The following is a 19,018-nucleotide window of genomic DNA, read 5'->3' as shown; positions in this document are numbered from 1 at the left end:
CAATGTCTAAGCATGTTGACTTTATCTCTAAGGTTTTTTTTTTTACAATGATTGATGCTCAAACAGTCAGTCATTTTCTCCGTAGACCAATAGAAGAAACAGGCGCGTGAGCAAGCAGAGCTGATAAACGCTCTGATTAATAAACCAGAGAGACAGTCATCAGAAACCAGCTCTGCTTCTGATGGGGAATTAAAAGAAGTGATGGAGACATATTTGATAGTGTTTATCACCCTAATTAAACAGGGGTCTCTTTATGGATTCGGCCCGATTCAACTAAAGGAACTTCAAAGCCCTTCGCCATAAATGGGGCTGGATGAGATGGCAGCTGTCAGAGTTGAAGAGGCACAATCCCACAGAGGATGGTGTGGCGGCGGGCATGTGGAACATTCACCAGATTCTCTCTGTGACATCATAGACAATCAGATGAAACTTCTCTGACTGATGCTTATCTAGTGAAGAGGCGTCAAGCTGCAGACGGATCATTAGGGGATACAAAGACTGTGGTGAAACATACACTAACATTCAAAAGTTTGGGGTCACTTAGAAATGTCCTTGTTTTTGAAAGAAAAGCACATAATTTGTCATTAGGAAACCCTTTTGCAATTATGTTAGCACAGCTGAAAACTGTTGTCCTCATTAAAGAAGCAATAAAACTGGCCTTCTTTAGACTAGTTGAGTATATCTGGAGCATCAGCATTTGTGAGTTTGATTACAGGCTCAAAATGGCAGCATCATTAAATAGTACCCGCAAAACACCAGACTCAACGTCAACAGTGAAGAGGCGACTCTGAGATGCTGGCCTTCTAGGCAGAGTTGCAAAGAAAAACCCATATCTCACACTGGCCAATAAAAATAAAAGATTAAGATGGGCAAAAGAACATAGACACTGGACAGAGGAACTCTACTTAGAAGGCCAGCATCCCGGAGTCGCCTCTTCATTGTTGACGTTGAGACTGGTGTTTTGTGGGTACTATTTAATGAAGCTACAAGTTGAGGACTTGTGAGTACTCCTCTTGCTCAGTTGTGCACCGGGGCCTCCCACTCCTCTTTCTATTCTGGTTCGAGACAGTTTGCGCTGTTCTGTGAAGGGAGTAGTACACAGCGTTGTACGAGATCTTCAGTTTCTTGCCAATTTCTCACATGGAATAGCCTTCATTTCTCAGAACAAGAATAGACTGATGAATTTCAGAAGAAAACTCGTTGTTTCTGGCCATTTTGAGCCTGTAATTGAACCCACAAATGCTGATGCTCCAGATACTCAACTAGTCTAAAGAAGGCCAGTTTTATTGCTTCTTTAATCAGTACAACAGTTTTCAGCTGTGCTAATATAATTGCAAAATGGTTTCCTAATGATCAATTAGCCTTTTTAAAGTAATAAACTTGGATTAGCAAACACAATGTGCCATTGGAACACAGGAGTGATGGTTGCTGGCAATGGGCCTCTGCAAGCCTATGTAGATATTCCATAAAAAATCTGCCGTTTCCAGCTACAATAGTCATTTACAACATTAGCAATGTCTACACTGTATTTCTGATCCATTTTCTGTTATTTTAATGGACAGAAAGTGTGCTTTTCTTTCAAAAACAAGGACATTTCTAAGTGACCCCACACTTTTGAATGGTAGTGTATCTAATGAGAGCTGCCCGGTGACTAGGGGATGGGAGGGAGAACAGAGGAATGAGTGCCGATGGGGAAACTTATTAAACTGTTTGGGTTGAGTCTATATGAACCAATGTGGTCTCCTCCCTGCTCTCTGATTCTCTGATGTGTATTAAGCTGTGGGCCATTGATGTGTACGCTATGAAAGCACATTGTGCAGAGGGAGCTCTGTACTGCTCCTCTCTTGTTTGAGACGAGTCTCACTCTAATATGGCGTTGTCCGATCCAGAACATTGAGGCTGAGGCCGTCTGCCTCTCCCTCCGCCCACCAGGGTATCATAACAGATTGAAGGTCACCGGCAGGACATTTAATTAGAAAGTCTGAAATGTCACACAGGGAAATGACTAACGCTGTAGAGTATGGCGTTGCTCCACAATTAGTGAGGGGATAATGTTTTCAGAACAGGTCTACACCAGACTGGACATGTCAAATGACACCATGTAACATTGTCAGTGGCTGTTATGGGCAAATTATGTCCGATAGTTAAAGGATATATCAAATATACTATAGAAATCAAGTAAACATTCCAGAATGCTCAGGGACATATTAATTTGCATATTACAATACAACTGTGCACACAGCCAGCTTTGAAAAGAGCAAACTCCCCAACCAGTCTGGAGGGGGTTGTTTACTATTAGCTAAAGCCTGCATGTTTCCAGATGATAATGGCATTGTTGGGAAAACCATTTACATTTAAATTCAAATGGCATGATGATATACAAGACATATCAACAACATTCAACACGGCTCAGGCAAAATGTACTATTCACCTCAGTATCCTTTAAAAAACCTTTAGCTTTCTCAACTGTTCCTCACCCCACGTGACAATATGTAATCTATCCCTGTTTAGGATTATTATGGCATGTACATAAATATCGATTTGGAAACAGTCCAAAATCCTCAAATACTTCAATATCTCAACTAATCTAAATAAATGTTACCAAAGCAAAGACCTGAACATTTGCTATTGTCTGTGCATGACATTAACAAAATGGCTGTCATTCCAATATTTTTTCCATTGATGTTTTTTTTTGCTCTTGTGTATGTGTGTATGTCTGTTTCCAGCGGAGAAGGTTAATGACAACTTCTACACCAACCGGCGGCACATGGTAGAGATGGCAGCCAAGGGCAGTCTCCCTATGCACCCGATGCATCGCATAGAGCAGGAGCCCAGCAACCCCTACAGCCCTCCCTTACAGCCTTCCCTAAAGCAGAACGGACACAAGTCCAAAAGCACCAAGGGCCACAGCAGCCACAGCAGCAGCTCCCATACCCTGGCCTATGGCTCCAACACCATCGCCAACCCGGGGATGCAGAAGAACTGGGACGGCTCAGAGACGGTGGGCCGCCGGCAGAGCCACGGCACTAAGAAACACTGCACCATAGAGCAGGTGAACGAGATGCACAGCACCTCGCGCAGCCAGCACTACATGCCCCCGCAGCCCTACTTTGTCAGCAACAGCAAGACAGAAGTGACTGTCTGATCTGAGAGCCCACCCCACCACCATAACCACTATAACCCCAGCTGGAAGAAAGAGAGAGAGCGCGAGAGCGAGAGAGAGAGAGCGCGAGAGAGAGAGAGCTGGTCAGAAGGTTGCTGTAGAGGCTGAAGTAGAACAGCGGTCCTGGATTGAGTGCTCTGTGTCAACTAATGCGTGTGGCTGACTGTGCATGTGACAGGCATGCGTGGGACTCCTGCCAGTGGGGGGAGAGTGACCACAACAACATACTCCAAACCTCCAAGGTTTCGGTCATCACTGTATTGGTGATTATATTGCAACTAATACAAACAAATCATATACTGCAAGTCAGACTAATAACATCAGTGAGCAGAGCATAGTAATGATTGACCTCCGATGGACAGGTTAGCCAGGATGAGTCTGGAGCCATGCAGTGGTGGAAGAGACTGGAACTGGACAAAAGCCCAGTGGCAATAGACTTTTCCTATTGTCAGTATTAACTGAGATCTCAAAGGGCCTGAAAATGTGTATCATCTCATGTAGTTTCCACTGAATCCGCCGCGGATAAGCCAGTAGGTTTAGATCTAGACGCAGTGGAGCAGAGGAGTGGAGCAGCCGATAGTAAAGGGATACATTGTTCTCCTCAACATTGATTGACATTTCCTCAGATGTTGTGTAGTGTATATACTGTGGGGGGGACTTGTTGGTAATGCTCATGCTCGGGAACCTCGGGCTCATGATTCCATCTATCGGGAAACAGTGACAATTTCAGATATGGACTGTATATTCTCATTCAGAAACTACAGGGCATGAGGTGGATGAGACTGCACCAAACCAGTTCTGTAGCCACCACGTTACACACACCCTACTCTGCTCTCTCTGGTGTTAGGGCTGTGCCTTTCTCTGAGAAAACTATGAAATACTGTTCAAATCAAAGAGCTCGTCTTATAAACCATTGTCTAAGGTGTGGAATTGACTTAAATGTCTTCATCTTGCAAACAGGTCCACAACTGTCAGTTGAAAACGGTGAGTTTCATCTGTCATTTCACGTTCTTTATTTCTGTTTCCATTCGACAATGTATTGTGTGTGTGTGTGTGTGTGTGTGTGTTTACCTTGGTACCTTAGAACAATGATAGAGAAAACACAGAAGGAATTGTGTCCTTTCCATACATGTAACGTCACTGCCAATACATTTGTGAATATATTGCCCATATATTTATGATAATTCCCAAATTGATTAGCATGGGATTAATGTTGTGCAGTGGTGCCTGTTTCTGACCCACCTCCATCAATACTACCAAATCATTACATGGCCTAGAGCCAGGCTCTCAGCCATCTCAGACTGTTGTGGCAGTAGAAAACTACTGAGGGCTCCTTTACGGCTACGCAGAGAGATGTTAAAGGGTAGTGGATGTTCCTGAAACAGCCATAAAAAGGTACAGCCTGGGTAAATAGAGTGGATGGATTCCATTTAGTATGAGATCAAGCCCTGAATTAAGACAGAGAAGGTCCTCTGAAATCACCATGAGTTGATGTCATTGCATGCACAAATCAAACTAGCTTTCTGTAAAATAGAAATTGCAATACGTTATGTACTAATAATTGTTTTGAAAAAATGGATTCCCTATTTTTCTTATTATTATTTAAAAAAAAAAGAAAATCTACAGTTTCATCAACTTTATAAGATATACACATAAAAATAAAATGTGTTCATTTTGAATATCTGGAGGAGCCTACTAAAACACCTGGGAGTACCCATGTACAAACACACAGGTCAAGATGTGCCTGTCTTTTCCATTGGGCTAGTTGTGTGTCATCAGATGAAAAATAGTACATTTTTCTCCCAACACTCCATTCTTGGGAGCCCACACGAGCGGCACAGTGCATTAGCATGCCACACTTACCAAAAAAAGCGTTTTAAATAAAGGGCTTCTGATGCAATTTGCCATGTGTTGCGTTTGTCACTGCCCACTGATTCAAGAGCAGCCCACACTTTGTCCGCATGTCTTAATCATGCCTCTCAACTTTCCATGGCTTTCAACTGTCCATTAGTCTGTCTGCCAGTGACAAAGTGGCTCTAATGGCTGGAGGAGTGACAGCCAGCAGCTTGTCGTTCATTCTCTTACTCACCACATGAGATCGGGTAAGAATAGCCGTGAGTCACATTCTCTACTTTTAGAACTTTGGAAAGCATTAGAGGCGGACAAAAAGTATTTTTATTTTGTGGTTGGTACAGTACGAAGAACTAGACTAAGGGAACAATCCTCGATACTGATTGGCTAAGGCCTACTATACAATCCGTGCTTGTATTTTTAACCACATTTGAACCAGATACTGTATGTATTGTATAGTCAGGCACACAACTATATGTTTTGAGTGTGTTATCACATTGTCAGTGAAACGTAATGCACCACTGTAGATTGCTGCAATATGCTAACAACCAACGCACCATCTCATTTCTCATAATAAATATGTTCAAATCTTTATTTTGCTATTGCATGACGAAACTCACAGTCACACAAACTGCAACACGTTGTATTGTTGTTTCATCACACAAGACACTTGTATGGAGAATTTTCTAGACTAGACTCGTCATATATGCAGATTTTGGCATATATACAACGCATATCAGTTCAACATTTGCACCAATAAGACAGAAGACTTCAGAATACCAATGATGTGATGCAAGAAAATGGATGCATATTTGTGTATTACATTTGTCTATACAAAACAATGTCCAACAATGAAAATGGTAAGGAAAAATACTGCAAATTTGCATTGACTGCAAAAGGGCTGATTCTTTAGGTCATAAATATAGAGACATATTTAGTATGGCTGTACAGTACATAGTTACGGTGATGTTTTGGTAGGGCCATAGAATAAGTCTGTGCCTTGTGTCCAAATGAAATGTGCACCTGATTTAATTGTCCAAATACTGACTGGTCTAGGAACAGATTGATGCATAATATTATACCGTATAGCATGATATGAAATCACTGTTCCACTTCAAAGGACCCTCTCAATATCAATATCATATCCAACAAGAGTTCATTTAAAAAAAACTATAATCACCAGAAAATGTATCTGGTTTCTCAGTGTTAAGACATGTGCAAAAGTCCACAGCTCCATTGATTGTAGATAGAGTGCACCTATTATGCTGTTCCAGTCATGGAGGGAACCTAGAGTAACACTTATATGTGTAGTAGTGAAGTATAACTCCCTCACGCAAATAGCTTCCACTGATATAATAGCATAAAACATGTACATGACGTGTAGTTGAACATTCCAGCTGACTGGTCATCATGCTACATAATGACATACATAATGACATACTGTAAAGTAATAGCACAATGGCCATTGACAATGGCCATCTAAATCATGTCCTATGAAATTATTTAACTATTTACATCCAAACTAATTTCTCAATCTAAATAAAAACATTCTCTACCTAATCCTCATTGAACTAAATTGTGCCCCTGGCTGAGGCTGAATTGCATTCATGATGCAGCTAGTGGTCTTGGTTCCAACCTTTAGAGTGGGAAGACGATGGTGCTCTTTGTCAGTGGATCATGTTATTCGTGAAGCACAACTGATTTTGTATCCTAACAAAATGAAATATTACTTGTCATAAATGTATGTGCAAGTTGGGAAGCGGAAACTCCATTGTATTGTACACATCTAAAATCATATTTACAATAAATCTGTTTCTTCTCAAGATTTTTGTGGTGAGGTACAGTATATCCATGGTTGCATATTTGAATGTTGCATTTCTCTTGATCTTACTATGATTAGGCTTTAGCTTAGAGGGCTAACACTTGTGTCACCCAACGCAAAGGAGACCCAGGTTAGAACCCAATCGGTCATTCATCCAGTCAACATTTCTAGTGAACATACAGGAGGCTGCATAGATCATCGTAAACTTGCAGAAATTCCTTTGAACAGCATCCACTTGCAGCCATTCAGTCTAGACTGATTGTGTTCCCATTCATTCAACTTAGCTAATAAAACCCCAGTCGTCCTACGCCACGCCTTGTTCCCTGTAGTGAGAGTTAACCTGGCTGTCTAGTGTGATCATTTAGCAGCCCTGTTAGCTCATCTATCAGCAGGAGAAGAGCCCTGCCTTTCTCTTCATGTTGAGATGGCTCTTCATTAAAGCCCAATCTGTCCCTGGACGTTTTTATTGATATACAAACTCTGCTGACCTTTCTATGGAGATTGTTCTCCTTCGACACCATCCATCAGCAGCGAGGCGATGGTATCAGCGCCACATTAAATGTTTGCTCAAACAGAAGGTCTTTACAGGTACTTTAGAGGCACTATCGGGACCCTCAGCTTCATTCTTTTCCATCTTCAAATTGGCCCTTGAGTGGGGCAAGTTAAGATAGAGGATTTTTTTCTTTTTTCTTCTACCGATTTTAACCCACTTTAACCCACTTGACTCTTTACAATAAAGTTATTTGAGTAAAGTTTAGATTTTTTTTAAACATTTTCTAAGACAGTGAGCAACATTTTGAGACGTTTAAGAGATGATTTTCAAAACAGTTGCACAGACTTAACGTCGCTGATTGAGTCATTACCATTGGCTGTAGGAGCCTCTTAAATTCTCCACCATCCAGCCAGTCGTATAGGAGATTAGCCAATATTGACATGCTGACTGCGGTCTTATTACAGATGGAGATGGCAGCTGTTGGAGTGCCTATGTCACTCTTATGTGAAGTGGTCAGTACGAGTTAATCTCCTGTTTCAGCTTGGATAAATATAGAACTGGAATCGTTCCTGTGGCCCCCAGCAGACAATGAGCCTGTGGATGTCACGATGTATTTGATTGTTTATTTCACCTTTATTTAACCAGGTAGGCTAGTTGAGAACAAGTTCTCATTTGCAACTGCGACCTGACCAAGATAAAGCATAGCGGTGTGAATAGACAACAACACAGAGATACACATGGAGTAAACAATAAACAATAAACAAGTCAATAACATAGTAGAAAAAAAAGAATCTATATACATTGTGTGCAAAAGGCATGAGGGGGTAGGCAATCAATAGGCCATAGGAGTGAATAATTACAATTTAGAAGATTAACACTGGAGTGATAAATGATCTGATGAACATGTGCAGGTAGAGATACTGGTGTGCAAAAGAGCAGAAAAGTAAATAAACTAAAAACTGTATGGGGATGAGGTAGGTAAATTGGGTGGGCTACAGTATATACCGAAGGACTATGTACAGCTGCAGCGATCGGTTAGCTGCTCCGATAGCAGATGTTTAAAGTTGGTGTAGTTAAAGTTGGTGTCGTTGATGTAGTTGTTTAATGTGACTGACTAGCGCACCTAGTCGGCACCTGGACAGCAATTAGTCAAAGAAAATCTTTCCATGTCTTATCTTTAATGGGATGCCATTGTGCAGGACAGGACTCCCAGTAACTATTAGCAGTTGGTGGCAGTGGCCAGGTAAACAAACCCATAGCGTGGATTCTTTTGCAGTCCCTCCTTGTCCGTAGACTGCTTTCAAAGTAAGGAAACAAATATGAAATTTCATAATTTGGCAGAAATATCCCTTTAACACCCATATGTTGGAAAAGGCTTGCTGAGACTAGCAAGTTGTTACACAGTGATTCTAATGCTATGAGTGGTTGTGTTCTGAGACCATCTGGAATACCTTGTTTTGCTATCTGTGCTTATGAAACAAGGACATCTGCTCAAGAAGCATTATCTGGTCTCAGCAAGACCACAGATGCTGCCAACAGAGATCCGACTCAGACTAATCCAGACTGCTCATCTGATTAATCATGTCGCAATGAAACATCACTGTTCACAGAACTACTTTGGCATCCATGACTCATGTCCAGACAACTATGCTCAATTTTAGAGTTTGGCCCCTTTGTTTGTCATCCCTTTTAGTTTAAATGTCTGCTGCTGACAAACGTCACTCTAAGGTCAGGTATAATTTGCTGAGAGGTGTTAAGGGTCCTAAAGGGTATTGAGGATGTGTCATTGATTCTTATTAGGTGAATGAACTACATTCAACGAACCGACCTTGCTCAAAAGCTAAGCAAATGAAACAAATAGGGTTTCAATATGTAAAGGTTATTTTTGTCCTAAAGCCATGCTATTTTCGTTTCATTTTGCAGAACACTTGAGTATTAACCTAGAAACCCAGTAAGACATTGTATATCAACAGTGTGACAGGCTGTTATCATTTTTACACGAACCCTCATTAATGACAATGGCGCGACACCAGACAACCTTCCAACTGCCACTGTCTCACCTGCTATGGGCTTGGCCTAATTACTACAGTTAATGTTCTAGTAATTAAGGCCACACTGAAGCAGGAGTTAGTGTATTATAATGTACTGCTTCTGTTGTGATGCTGACACCCAGGCTTCCCATAAGGAGCATTGTATTTCACATCTTCTAGCCTCGGAGTGAAGACACTGGGGGAGAAAACTGGCTGAATCAACGTTATGTCCATGTCATTTCAAACGAAAAAGTCAATGTGATAACATTGAATCAACATGGAAAACGAATTGGATTTGAAAAAAAGTCATGTTTAACCTAAATCCAATGACATGGTGATTTTATGATTGTTGATTTCACATTGAATTCACAACCAAATGTAAATCAAAACTAGATGTTGAACTGACGTCTATGCCCAGGGGGTAGGTTATAGGTTCACTGACCAAAACTGAGGTTCCAACTTTGGATTAAACTTCATAGAGTTTAAAATATCTCCTGCTATTATATAACATTCCAAAAACAACCACAGCGCAGACATCTCATTATTGATCTTGTTAAAGTATTCAACTTTTTCTGCTAGAACTATTTGCTCCAAAGAATAAAAATACGTCGTTCTGGAAAAAGAAAGGAAGTGCATCTCCGTGGTTGTTTGTTCATTGATCTCAGGCTCTGCAGGTGCAGGATAACCTTCATGACATCTCACGTCAGAAGTGGAAGAAAGACTGATGTGTTTCATTTGACTGCAGAGAGAGCAAGAGAAAGAGAGCGAGAGAGAGAGAGAGAGAGAGAGAGAGCACCATTAGCGCTGAGAGAGAGAAAAAAACTATTCTTGAAATCATATAGTGACCCAGCACAAACGTGTGTGTGTGTCTGTGTGTGTGTGTGTGTGTCTGTGTATGTATGTGTGTGTGTGTGTGTGTGTGTGTGTGTGTGTGTGTGTGTGTGTGTGTGTGTGTGTGTGTGTGTGTGTGTGTGTGTGTGTGTGTGTGTGTGTGTGTGTGTGTGTGTGTGTGTGTGTGTGTGTATGCTTGAATGTACTGTATGTCGGCCTAAGCAGCATTCCAGATCCGAACGTCCAGTCTAATAAAAGGACAACCTTTCAGTGAGAGGAAGTGGGCCACTCACTATTTTGGACAGAAAACTGTTCAAACAAAAGCACCTACGTTCTGATGGATTCAACAGAAAGTTCATTTAAATAGGCCAATGTAATTCATAACAGCTAACGGTCTAAGGTTTGCACTCCCAGGAGGCTGTCAAAGAAAAGCAATTTACTCCACTTTCCAACATTTAGCATAATTTCCTTTGTATGGCAAAAAGTACAAATAGAACTTGGCCAGCCTGCAGAGGGAAAGTCCAAGTGGATGCTACACTGCAACTCATTCTCCATCATGAGTCGTTTTAAGATTACAGACTTCAAAATCAAGTCCCTGTTTGCTCTTAGAAAGATGGAGCCGGAGAGGATGTCTGCCATGTTATTGGTTCTTAACCAACCGTGCTATTTTGTTTCGTTTTTTCGCATTGTTTGTAACTTATTTTGTACATAATGTTACTGCTACTGTCTCTTTTGACCGAAAATAGCTTCTGGACATCAGAACAGCGATTACTCACCTCGAATTGGACAAATATTTTTTCTTTAATGAGATGGACGGGAAGGATATACTGCAAACACACAAACAGGCCCTCATCCCCGTCAGTCGTTGGAGAAAGAAACGGAGATTTGGCGGAAAGAGATCGGGGTGCCTTGTGAGGATCAGGCGACGAGTGCCTAATCTCCCTGTGCCATCCGTACTGTTAGCTAACGTTCAATAGCTGGAAAATAAATGGGACAAACTGAACATTAAAAACTGTAATATCTTATGTTTCACCAAGTCGTGGCTGAATAACAATATTAAAAACATACAGCTGGGGGGTTTTACACTATATCGGCAGGTTAGAACAACAGCCTCTGGTAAGACACGGGGCGTGGGCCTATGTATATTTGTAAACAACAGCTGGTGCATGATATCTAAGGAAGTCTCGAGGTTTTGCTCGCCTGAGGTTAGAGTATCTCATGAGTTTTCCTCTGTATTTTTCGTAGCTGTCTATATACCACCACAGACCGATGCTGGCACGAAAACCGCACTAAAGGAGCTGTATACCGCCATAAGCAAACAGGAAAACACTCATCCGGAGGCGGCTCTCCTAGTGGCCAGGAACATTAATGCAGGGAAACTAAAGTCAGTTTTAACCCTAACCCTAACCCGAACCCAACCAGAGGGAAAAACACTCTAGACTACATTTACTCCGCACACAGAGACGTGAACAAAGCTCTCCCTCGTTCTCCATTTGGCAAATCAGACCATGATTCTATCATACTGATTCCTGCTTACAAGCTAAATTTAAAGCAGGAAGCACCAGTTACTCAGTCTATGAAAAAGTGGTCAGATGAAGCAGATGCTAAGCTACAGGACTGTTTTGCTAGCACAGACAGGAATATGTTCCGGGATTATTCCGATGGCATTGTGGAGTACACCACATGAGTCACTGGCTTCATCATTAAGTGCATTGATGACGTCGTCCCCACAGTGACTGTATGTACATAACCCAACCAGAAACCATGGGTTACAGGCAACATTCGCACTGAGCTAAAGGGTAGAGCTGCCGCTTTCAAGGTGTGGGACTCTAGCGCGTAAGCTTATAAGAAATCCCACGATGCCCTCCAAAGAACCATCAAACAGGCAAAGCGTCAATGCAGGACTAAGATTGAATTGTACTACACCGGTTCCGACATTTGTCGGATGTGGCAGGACTTGCAAACTATTACAGACTACAAAGGGAAGAACAGCTGAGAGCTGCCCAGTGACACAAGCCTACCAGATGAGCTAAATAACTTCTATGCTCGCTTCGAGGCAAGCAACACTGAAACATACATGAGAGCACCAGCTGTTCCGGACAACTGTGTGATCACGCTCTCCACAACCAATGTGAGTAAGACCTTTAAATAGGTCAACATTCACAAGGCCATTCACGCCAGACGGATTACCAGGACGTGTACTCTGAGCATGCGCTGACCAACTGGCAACTGTCTTCACTGACATTTTCAATCTCTCCCTGTCTGAGTCCAACATGTTTCAAGCAGACCACCATAGTCCCTGTGCCCAAGAACACTAAGGTAACCTGACTAAATGACTACCAACCCCGTAGCACTCACGTCTATAGCCATAAAAATGCTTTGAAAGGCTGGTCATGGCTCACATCAACACCATTGTCCCAGAAACCCCAGATCCACAGATGATGCAATCTCTATTGCACTCCACACTGTACTTTCACACCTGGACAAAAGGAACACATATGTGAGAATGCTATTCATTGACTACAGCTCAGCGTTCAACACCATAGTGCCCTCAAACCTCATCACTAAAATAAGGACCCTGGGACTAAACACCTCGCTCTGCAACTTAATCATGGACTCCCTGATGGGCCACCCCCAGGTGGTGAGGGTAGGTAACAACACATCCGCCACACTGATCTTCAACACGGGTGGCCCCTCAGTGGTGCGTGCTCAGTCCCCTCCTCTACTTCCTGTTCACTCATGACTACACGGCCAGGCACAACTCCAAGACCATCATTAAGTTTGCTGATGACACAACAGTGGTAATAGGCCTGATCACCGACAACGACGAGACAGTCTATAGGGAAGAGGTCAAAGACCTGACCGTGTGGTGCAAGGACAACAACCTCTCCCTCAATGTGTTCAAGACAAAGGAGATAATTGTGGACTACAGGAAAAGGAGGACCGAGCAAGCCCCCATTTTCATCAACGGGGCTGTAGTGGAGCAGGTTGAGAGTTTCAAGTTCCTTGGTGTCCACATCACCAACAACCTAACATGGTCCAAGCACACCAAGACAGTCGTGAAGATGGCACGAGAAAGCCTATTCCCCTCAGGAGACTGAAAAGATTTGGTATGGCAACTGCTCGGCCTCTGACCGCAAGGCACTACAGAGGGTAGTGCATACGGCCCAGTACATCACAGGGGCCAAGCTTCCTGCCATCCAGGACCTCCATACCAGACGTTGTCAGAGGAAGGCCCAAAAAATTGTCAAAGATCCCAGCCACCCTCGTCATAGAGTGTTCTCTCTGATACCGCACGGCAAGCGGTACCAGAGCGCCAAGCCTAGGTCGAAGAGGCTTCTAAACAGCTTCTACCCCCAAGCTATAAGACTCCTGAACATCTAATCAAACCCAGACTATATGCATTGCCCCCCCCCCTCTCTTCTAAGATGCTGCTACTCTCTGTTATTATCTAACCCATACTTTAATAACTCTACCTACATATTACCTCAATTACCTCGACACTGGTGCCCCCGCACATTGACTCTGTACCGACATCCCCTTTATATAGCCCCGCTATTGTTATTTACTGCTGTTCTGTAATTATTTGTTATTCTTATCTCTTACTTTTTTAGGTATTTTCTTAAAACTGCATTGTTGGTTAAGCATTTCACTGTATTCGGCACATGTGAAAAATATAATTTGATTTGTTTTGACAAGTGCTATAATGTAGATGACTGAGATATGATATTGTTGAATAGCAGCAGAGTAAAGATGCAGACTAATGTGTGACACCTCCTTGGGGATGTACTGTGCAGTTTACATTGAGGGGCTGTGAAGTAGAGGACTTCTCGGGTCCAAAAAGTTGGACCTGGACCCAAACAGACCAGAGGATAATCAGATCCAGCCCGATCCCAATAGAAAATATGAATTTCAGACCCGAACCCGTGAATAACTCTACTGGGGAGCAATTTTGAAATGCTAGAATTTCTATTGTCTCACTCACACACAGGGCCTTTGGAGATGTCATTTGATTGGAACATCCTAATCCCTGAAATGACAAGCAATTTCATCTGTGGATCAGGATGATATACAGAAAAAAGCTACATGGAAGTGGATTTCCTGGAATTGATTAAAATTGGCAGTTTCCTGCCTTCCGAGAGCCAGCTTTTCATCCATCTATTTTTAAACCAATATTTTCTGCAGTTACACAATTAGAGCTAAATCCAGACTAATGAAGTAAAATGGAAGATGTACTGTATCTGAGAGGAACAAACAGGTATTCTGTGGGAGATTGCAGGTCAGGTTATATGGAGAGTTGCTTTCAGATCGAGAGCGTGATCCCCCTGGAAAGCTAGTTCTGTCAAATCATGTACACTGAAAATTAATGGTGCTTTGGACTTAGTGTACATCGGAGTGTGAGCCGTCTGTCTGTCAGCATGAGGCAGCGGTTGCAGTTATATCTGCTATGTTAACATTGGACAATTGCACAAGCTGATGTTCTGACAGCAGGTGCTTTAATTTAAACCTGAGTGACTTCTACATGCTTATGTGTAGGTGCACTTGATTGAGCTCACCCATTAATGTTCCGGGCTGGGTGGAGTTTGAACCTCAGGATCAATGGAATTGGTTTCCTACCGAAGATCATCAGGGCTTTGATTTGCTGACCTTACGTTAAACAAGGGCACATCCAGGTGGATGCCAGTCTTCTTTGATCATCCTACCTTCATGAAATGTCAGTATGCATGCATTATTATATATATTTTTTAAATGATTATTTTACCCCTTTTTCTCCCTAATTTCATGGTATCCAATTGGTAGTAGTTACAGTCTTGTCTCATCACTGCAACCCCCGTATGGACTCGGGAGAGGCGAAGGTTGAGAGCCATGCATCCTCTGAAACACAACACAACCAAGCCGCACTGCTTCTTGACAGAATGCACATCCAACCCATAAGCCAGCCACACCAATGTGTCGGAGGAACAAACTGGTCAGCGTGCACTGAGCCCGGCCCGCCACAGGAGTTGCTAGTGCGCAATGAGACAAGGATATCCCTGACAGCCAAACCCTCCCTAACTCAGACGATGCTGGGCCAATTGTGCGTCACCCCACAGGCCTCCCGGTCATGGCCGGCTGCGACAGAGCCTGGGCTCGAACCCAGAATCTCTGGTGGCACAGCTAGCACTGCGATGCAGTGCCTTAGACCACTGCGCCACCCAGGAGGCCCACGCATGCATTATTGACAAGATTTTTTCCCTCTCATTTCGTAAGTTGTCTCAGCCACACATTAGATGAGTAACTATACTCTTGTACATTTAGTTGTGAATGTTCTGAAAGTTATAGTTAGTAACAGAAAGTCTGTCCAAAAGAATGGAAGTTACCATATACACTGGATTCAACTGATATTCTGGTTCTGATCTGATTGCTCTTAAGTTAGTCAAAACTTTTTACAACACAACTAGGAAACAGACAGAATAGAACAACACAAAACATCTAAGAAGCCAGGCCTGTTATTCAAGGCAGATTTTGAAAAGGCCTTTGATACAGTCAGACTGGATTATTTATATAAATCAATTTCAGTGAGTCTCTTACTCAATGGCGAAATGTAATGTATAGCAAATGTATAGCAACCCCAGTTGTAAAATAGTAAATAGCAAAAGGAGTTAAACAAGGGTATCCGCTGTCACCATATCTATTTGCAATGGCCATCGAAATGCTAGCTATTAAAATCTGATCAAATAACAACATTAGAGGATTAGAAATCCAAGGCTTCAAAAAAAAGGAACTCTAGGTCCATGCAATGTTTCTCGACTAAAACATAAAATATGATAAGTATATAGAACGTATATATCTTTAAAAAACACAACTTTTACATTACCCTGCAGTTTACCTAAAAAATAGTCTAACGGTGAAGTAGACATACTTGGTATTCATATCACAAAATATATAAATGAGCTCTCCACAATGAATTCCAATAGAATTCTAGAACTAGAAACATTTAGCTTTATCTGGGATGCTAAAACAGACAAGATAAAGTGTGCCTATCTATTTAATGAATATGAACTGGTTTGACTGAGATTATTAAATATCAAAGCACTAACCCTCTCTCTAAAAGCTTCACGAATAAAAAAGTTTTACTTGAACCCAAAGTGGTTTTCAAGTAGATTACTAAGAAAAGCTCATCCCTCATCCCCTGCCTTTGTGCAGATTTCCATGTCTCATTTTCAATTAATTGAAAATTGAAACCTTGTTCAAAATATCTCTCTGCATGGCAGAGCTGGTTACAATTGTAATTTCATCCCCCAGAAAATATATTACAACAAATATTATGGTTGAACTCAAATGTGCTGGTTGATAAAAGACTGGTATTTCGGTAAAATAAAAGGGTATTTTCTTTTTAAATTATATTGTAAATTGTAATGATAAAATGATGTCCTTTATGGGGCTATTGGAATTGTATGGGAAGGTCTACTCAATCCAATATTACAACCAACTGATTATAGCATTACCCCAGAAATGGAGGAGGCAGGTGGCAGCGGGAGGAGGTAGGAAACTGGTCTGTCTGCCCAATATAAAGGACCAAAACTGTCAGAGGAACACAAATAGCATAAATAGGAAAGTATACCAGATTAATTTGAGGACCAGGAGGTTGACACCTGAGCAGCTGTGCAAAATAGCTAGTAAGAGATTTTTGATGTACCGATTCCATGGCACAGGGTGTTTGAGCTGATATATAAAATGACACAAGATTCAAGACTTCGTGCCTTTCGGCTAAAATTATTGTACAGAATTCTTACCACCAAAAAATATTGAATATCGGTGACATACAATCATCGCAGCTCTTCAGATTTTATCGTGAGGATACAGAATCAATAGGCCATTTGTTCTGGTATTGACCTCAGGTAGCCTGTTTCTGGTCTCAGGTTCAGGAATGGCTGAAAAAGCATTCCATTAATCTAAAATTGACCCTAGAAATAGCATTGTTGGCAGATCTGGAGAGACCTGGTCAGGCAATTACTTATATACGAATACTCTTAGTAAAAGTATTTATCTATCTTCAACTCACAATCTGTGGATTCTTTTTGATTCGATACAATTTGAATCTATGTTAAACATCACAGCATAGTTGAACGATATATGGCGTGTAAAAAAACAGGTTGCTGGTTCGGGTTCCCGATTTGACTTTGACTCTTGGGCGGGGTGCTAGACCGAGATCAAAAATCTAATTTATTTGTCACATACACATGGTTAGCAGATGTTAATGCGAGTGTAGCGAAATGCTTGTGCTTCTAGTTCCGACAATGCAGTAATAACCAACAAGTAATCTAACTAACAATTCCTAAACTACTGTCTTATACACAGTGTAAGGGGATAAAGAATATGTACATAAGGATATATGAATGAGTGATGGTACAGAGCAGCATAGGCAAGATACAGTAGATGGTATCGAGTACAGTATATACATATGAGATGAGTATGTAAACAAAGTGGCATAGTTAAAGTGGCTAGTGATACATGTATTACATAAGGATGCAGTCGATGATATAGAGTACAGTATATACGTATGCATATGAGATGAATAATGTAGGGTAAGTAACATTATATAAGGTAGCATTGTTTAAAGTGGCTAGTGATATATTTACATCATTTCCCATCAATTCCCATTATTAAAGTGGCTGGAGTTGATTGCTGGTTCGGGTTCCCGATTTGACTTTGACTCTTGGGCGGGGTGCTAGACCCAGGTTGCTGGTTCGGGTTCCCGATTTGACTTTGACTCTTGGGCGGGGTGCTAGACCTAGGTTGCTGGTTCGGGTTCCCGATTTGACTTTGACTCTTGGGCGGGGTGCTAGACCCAGGTTGCTGGTTTGGGTACCCGATTTGACTTTGACTCTTGGGCGGGGCGCTAGACCCAGGTTGCTGGTTCGGGTTCCCGATTTGACTTTGACTCTTGGGCGGGGCGCTAGACCCAGGTTGCTGGTTCGGGTACCCGATTCGACTTTGACTCTTGGGCGGGGCGCTAGACCCAGGTTGCTGGTTCGGGTTCCCAATTTGACTTTGACTCTTGGGCGGGGCGCTAGACCCAGGTTGCTGGTTTGGGTTCCCGATTTGACTTTGACTCTTGGGCGGTGCGCTAGACCCAGGTTGCTGTCGGTGACTTTGTTCGGGTTCCCGATTTGACTTTGACTCTTGGGCGGGGCGCTAGACCCAGGTTGCTGGTTCGGGTTCCCGATTTGACTTTGACTCTTGGGCGGGGCGCTAGACCCAGGTTGCTGGTTCGGGTTCCCGATTTGACTTTGACTCTTGGGCGGGGCGCTAGACCCAGGTTGCTGGTTCGGGTTCCCGATTTGACTTTGACTCTTGGGCGGGGCGCTAGACCCAGGTTGCTGGTTCGGGTTCCCGATTTGACTTTGACTCTTGGGCGGGGCGCTAGACCCAGGTTGCTGGTTCGGGATCCCGATTTGACTTTGACTCTTGGGCGGGGCGCTAGACCCAGGTTGCTCCTGTGGGTCGATCTGGATGGGAGTGTCTGCTAGATGACTGAATGCAATGTAAATGTTGAGCAGGTAGACTGTATGTTTTAATATTCAATTAAAAATATATATCTATGTTAATAAAATGCTTAGAGCAACAGTTTCCTCATCCTCAGTTAGGACCCGTTGGGAATTCACCACCACCATAGAGTGCTTGTTTGTACAGTGACATCAAGAGAACAGTATGACACTCTCATGTCAATGTAAAGCTTGTGTTTCTGTGAGAAGGAACACAGTGTAGTGTTGCGGACCTGCCTGGTCGACCTGGTCCTGCTGTCTGCCTGGATTAGCGGGCCGGTGGCCAGCACACAGATGGCA

At 42.5% G+C, this 19,018-nt stretch overlaps 1 protein-coding gene across 1 annotated transcript in view; it reads left to right on the top strand.

Moving 5' to 3' along the window:
• Nucleotides 1-6,839, top strand: part of shisa9b (shisa family member 9b) — a 29,999-nt gene extending 23,160 nt beyond the window's left edge. Inside the window, exon 4 of the mRNA XM_064986177.1 lies at nucleotides 2,727-6,839. Coding sequence (XP_064842249.1) covers nucleotides 2,727-3,145 — 419 coding nt within the window. The 3' untranslated portion in view covers nucleotides 3,146-6,839. The remainder of the gene's footprint in view (nucleotides 1-2,726) is intronic.
• The last annotated feature ends 12,179 nt before the right edge of the window (nucleotides 6,840-19,018 follow it).

Source organism: Oncorhynchus masou, chromosome 14 (genome assembly GCF_036934945.1).
Source record: "Oncorhynchus masou masou isolate Uvic2021 chromosome 14, UVic_Omas_1.1, whole genome shotgun sequence".
NCBI lineage: Eukaryota > Metazoa > Chordata > Actinopteri > Salmoniformes > Salmonidae > Oncorhynchus > Oncorhynchus masou.
Note: the sequence above shows the minus strand (reverse complement) of the source record. Positions and strands in the feature narration are given on the sequence as shown.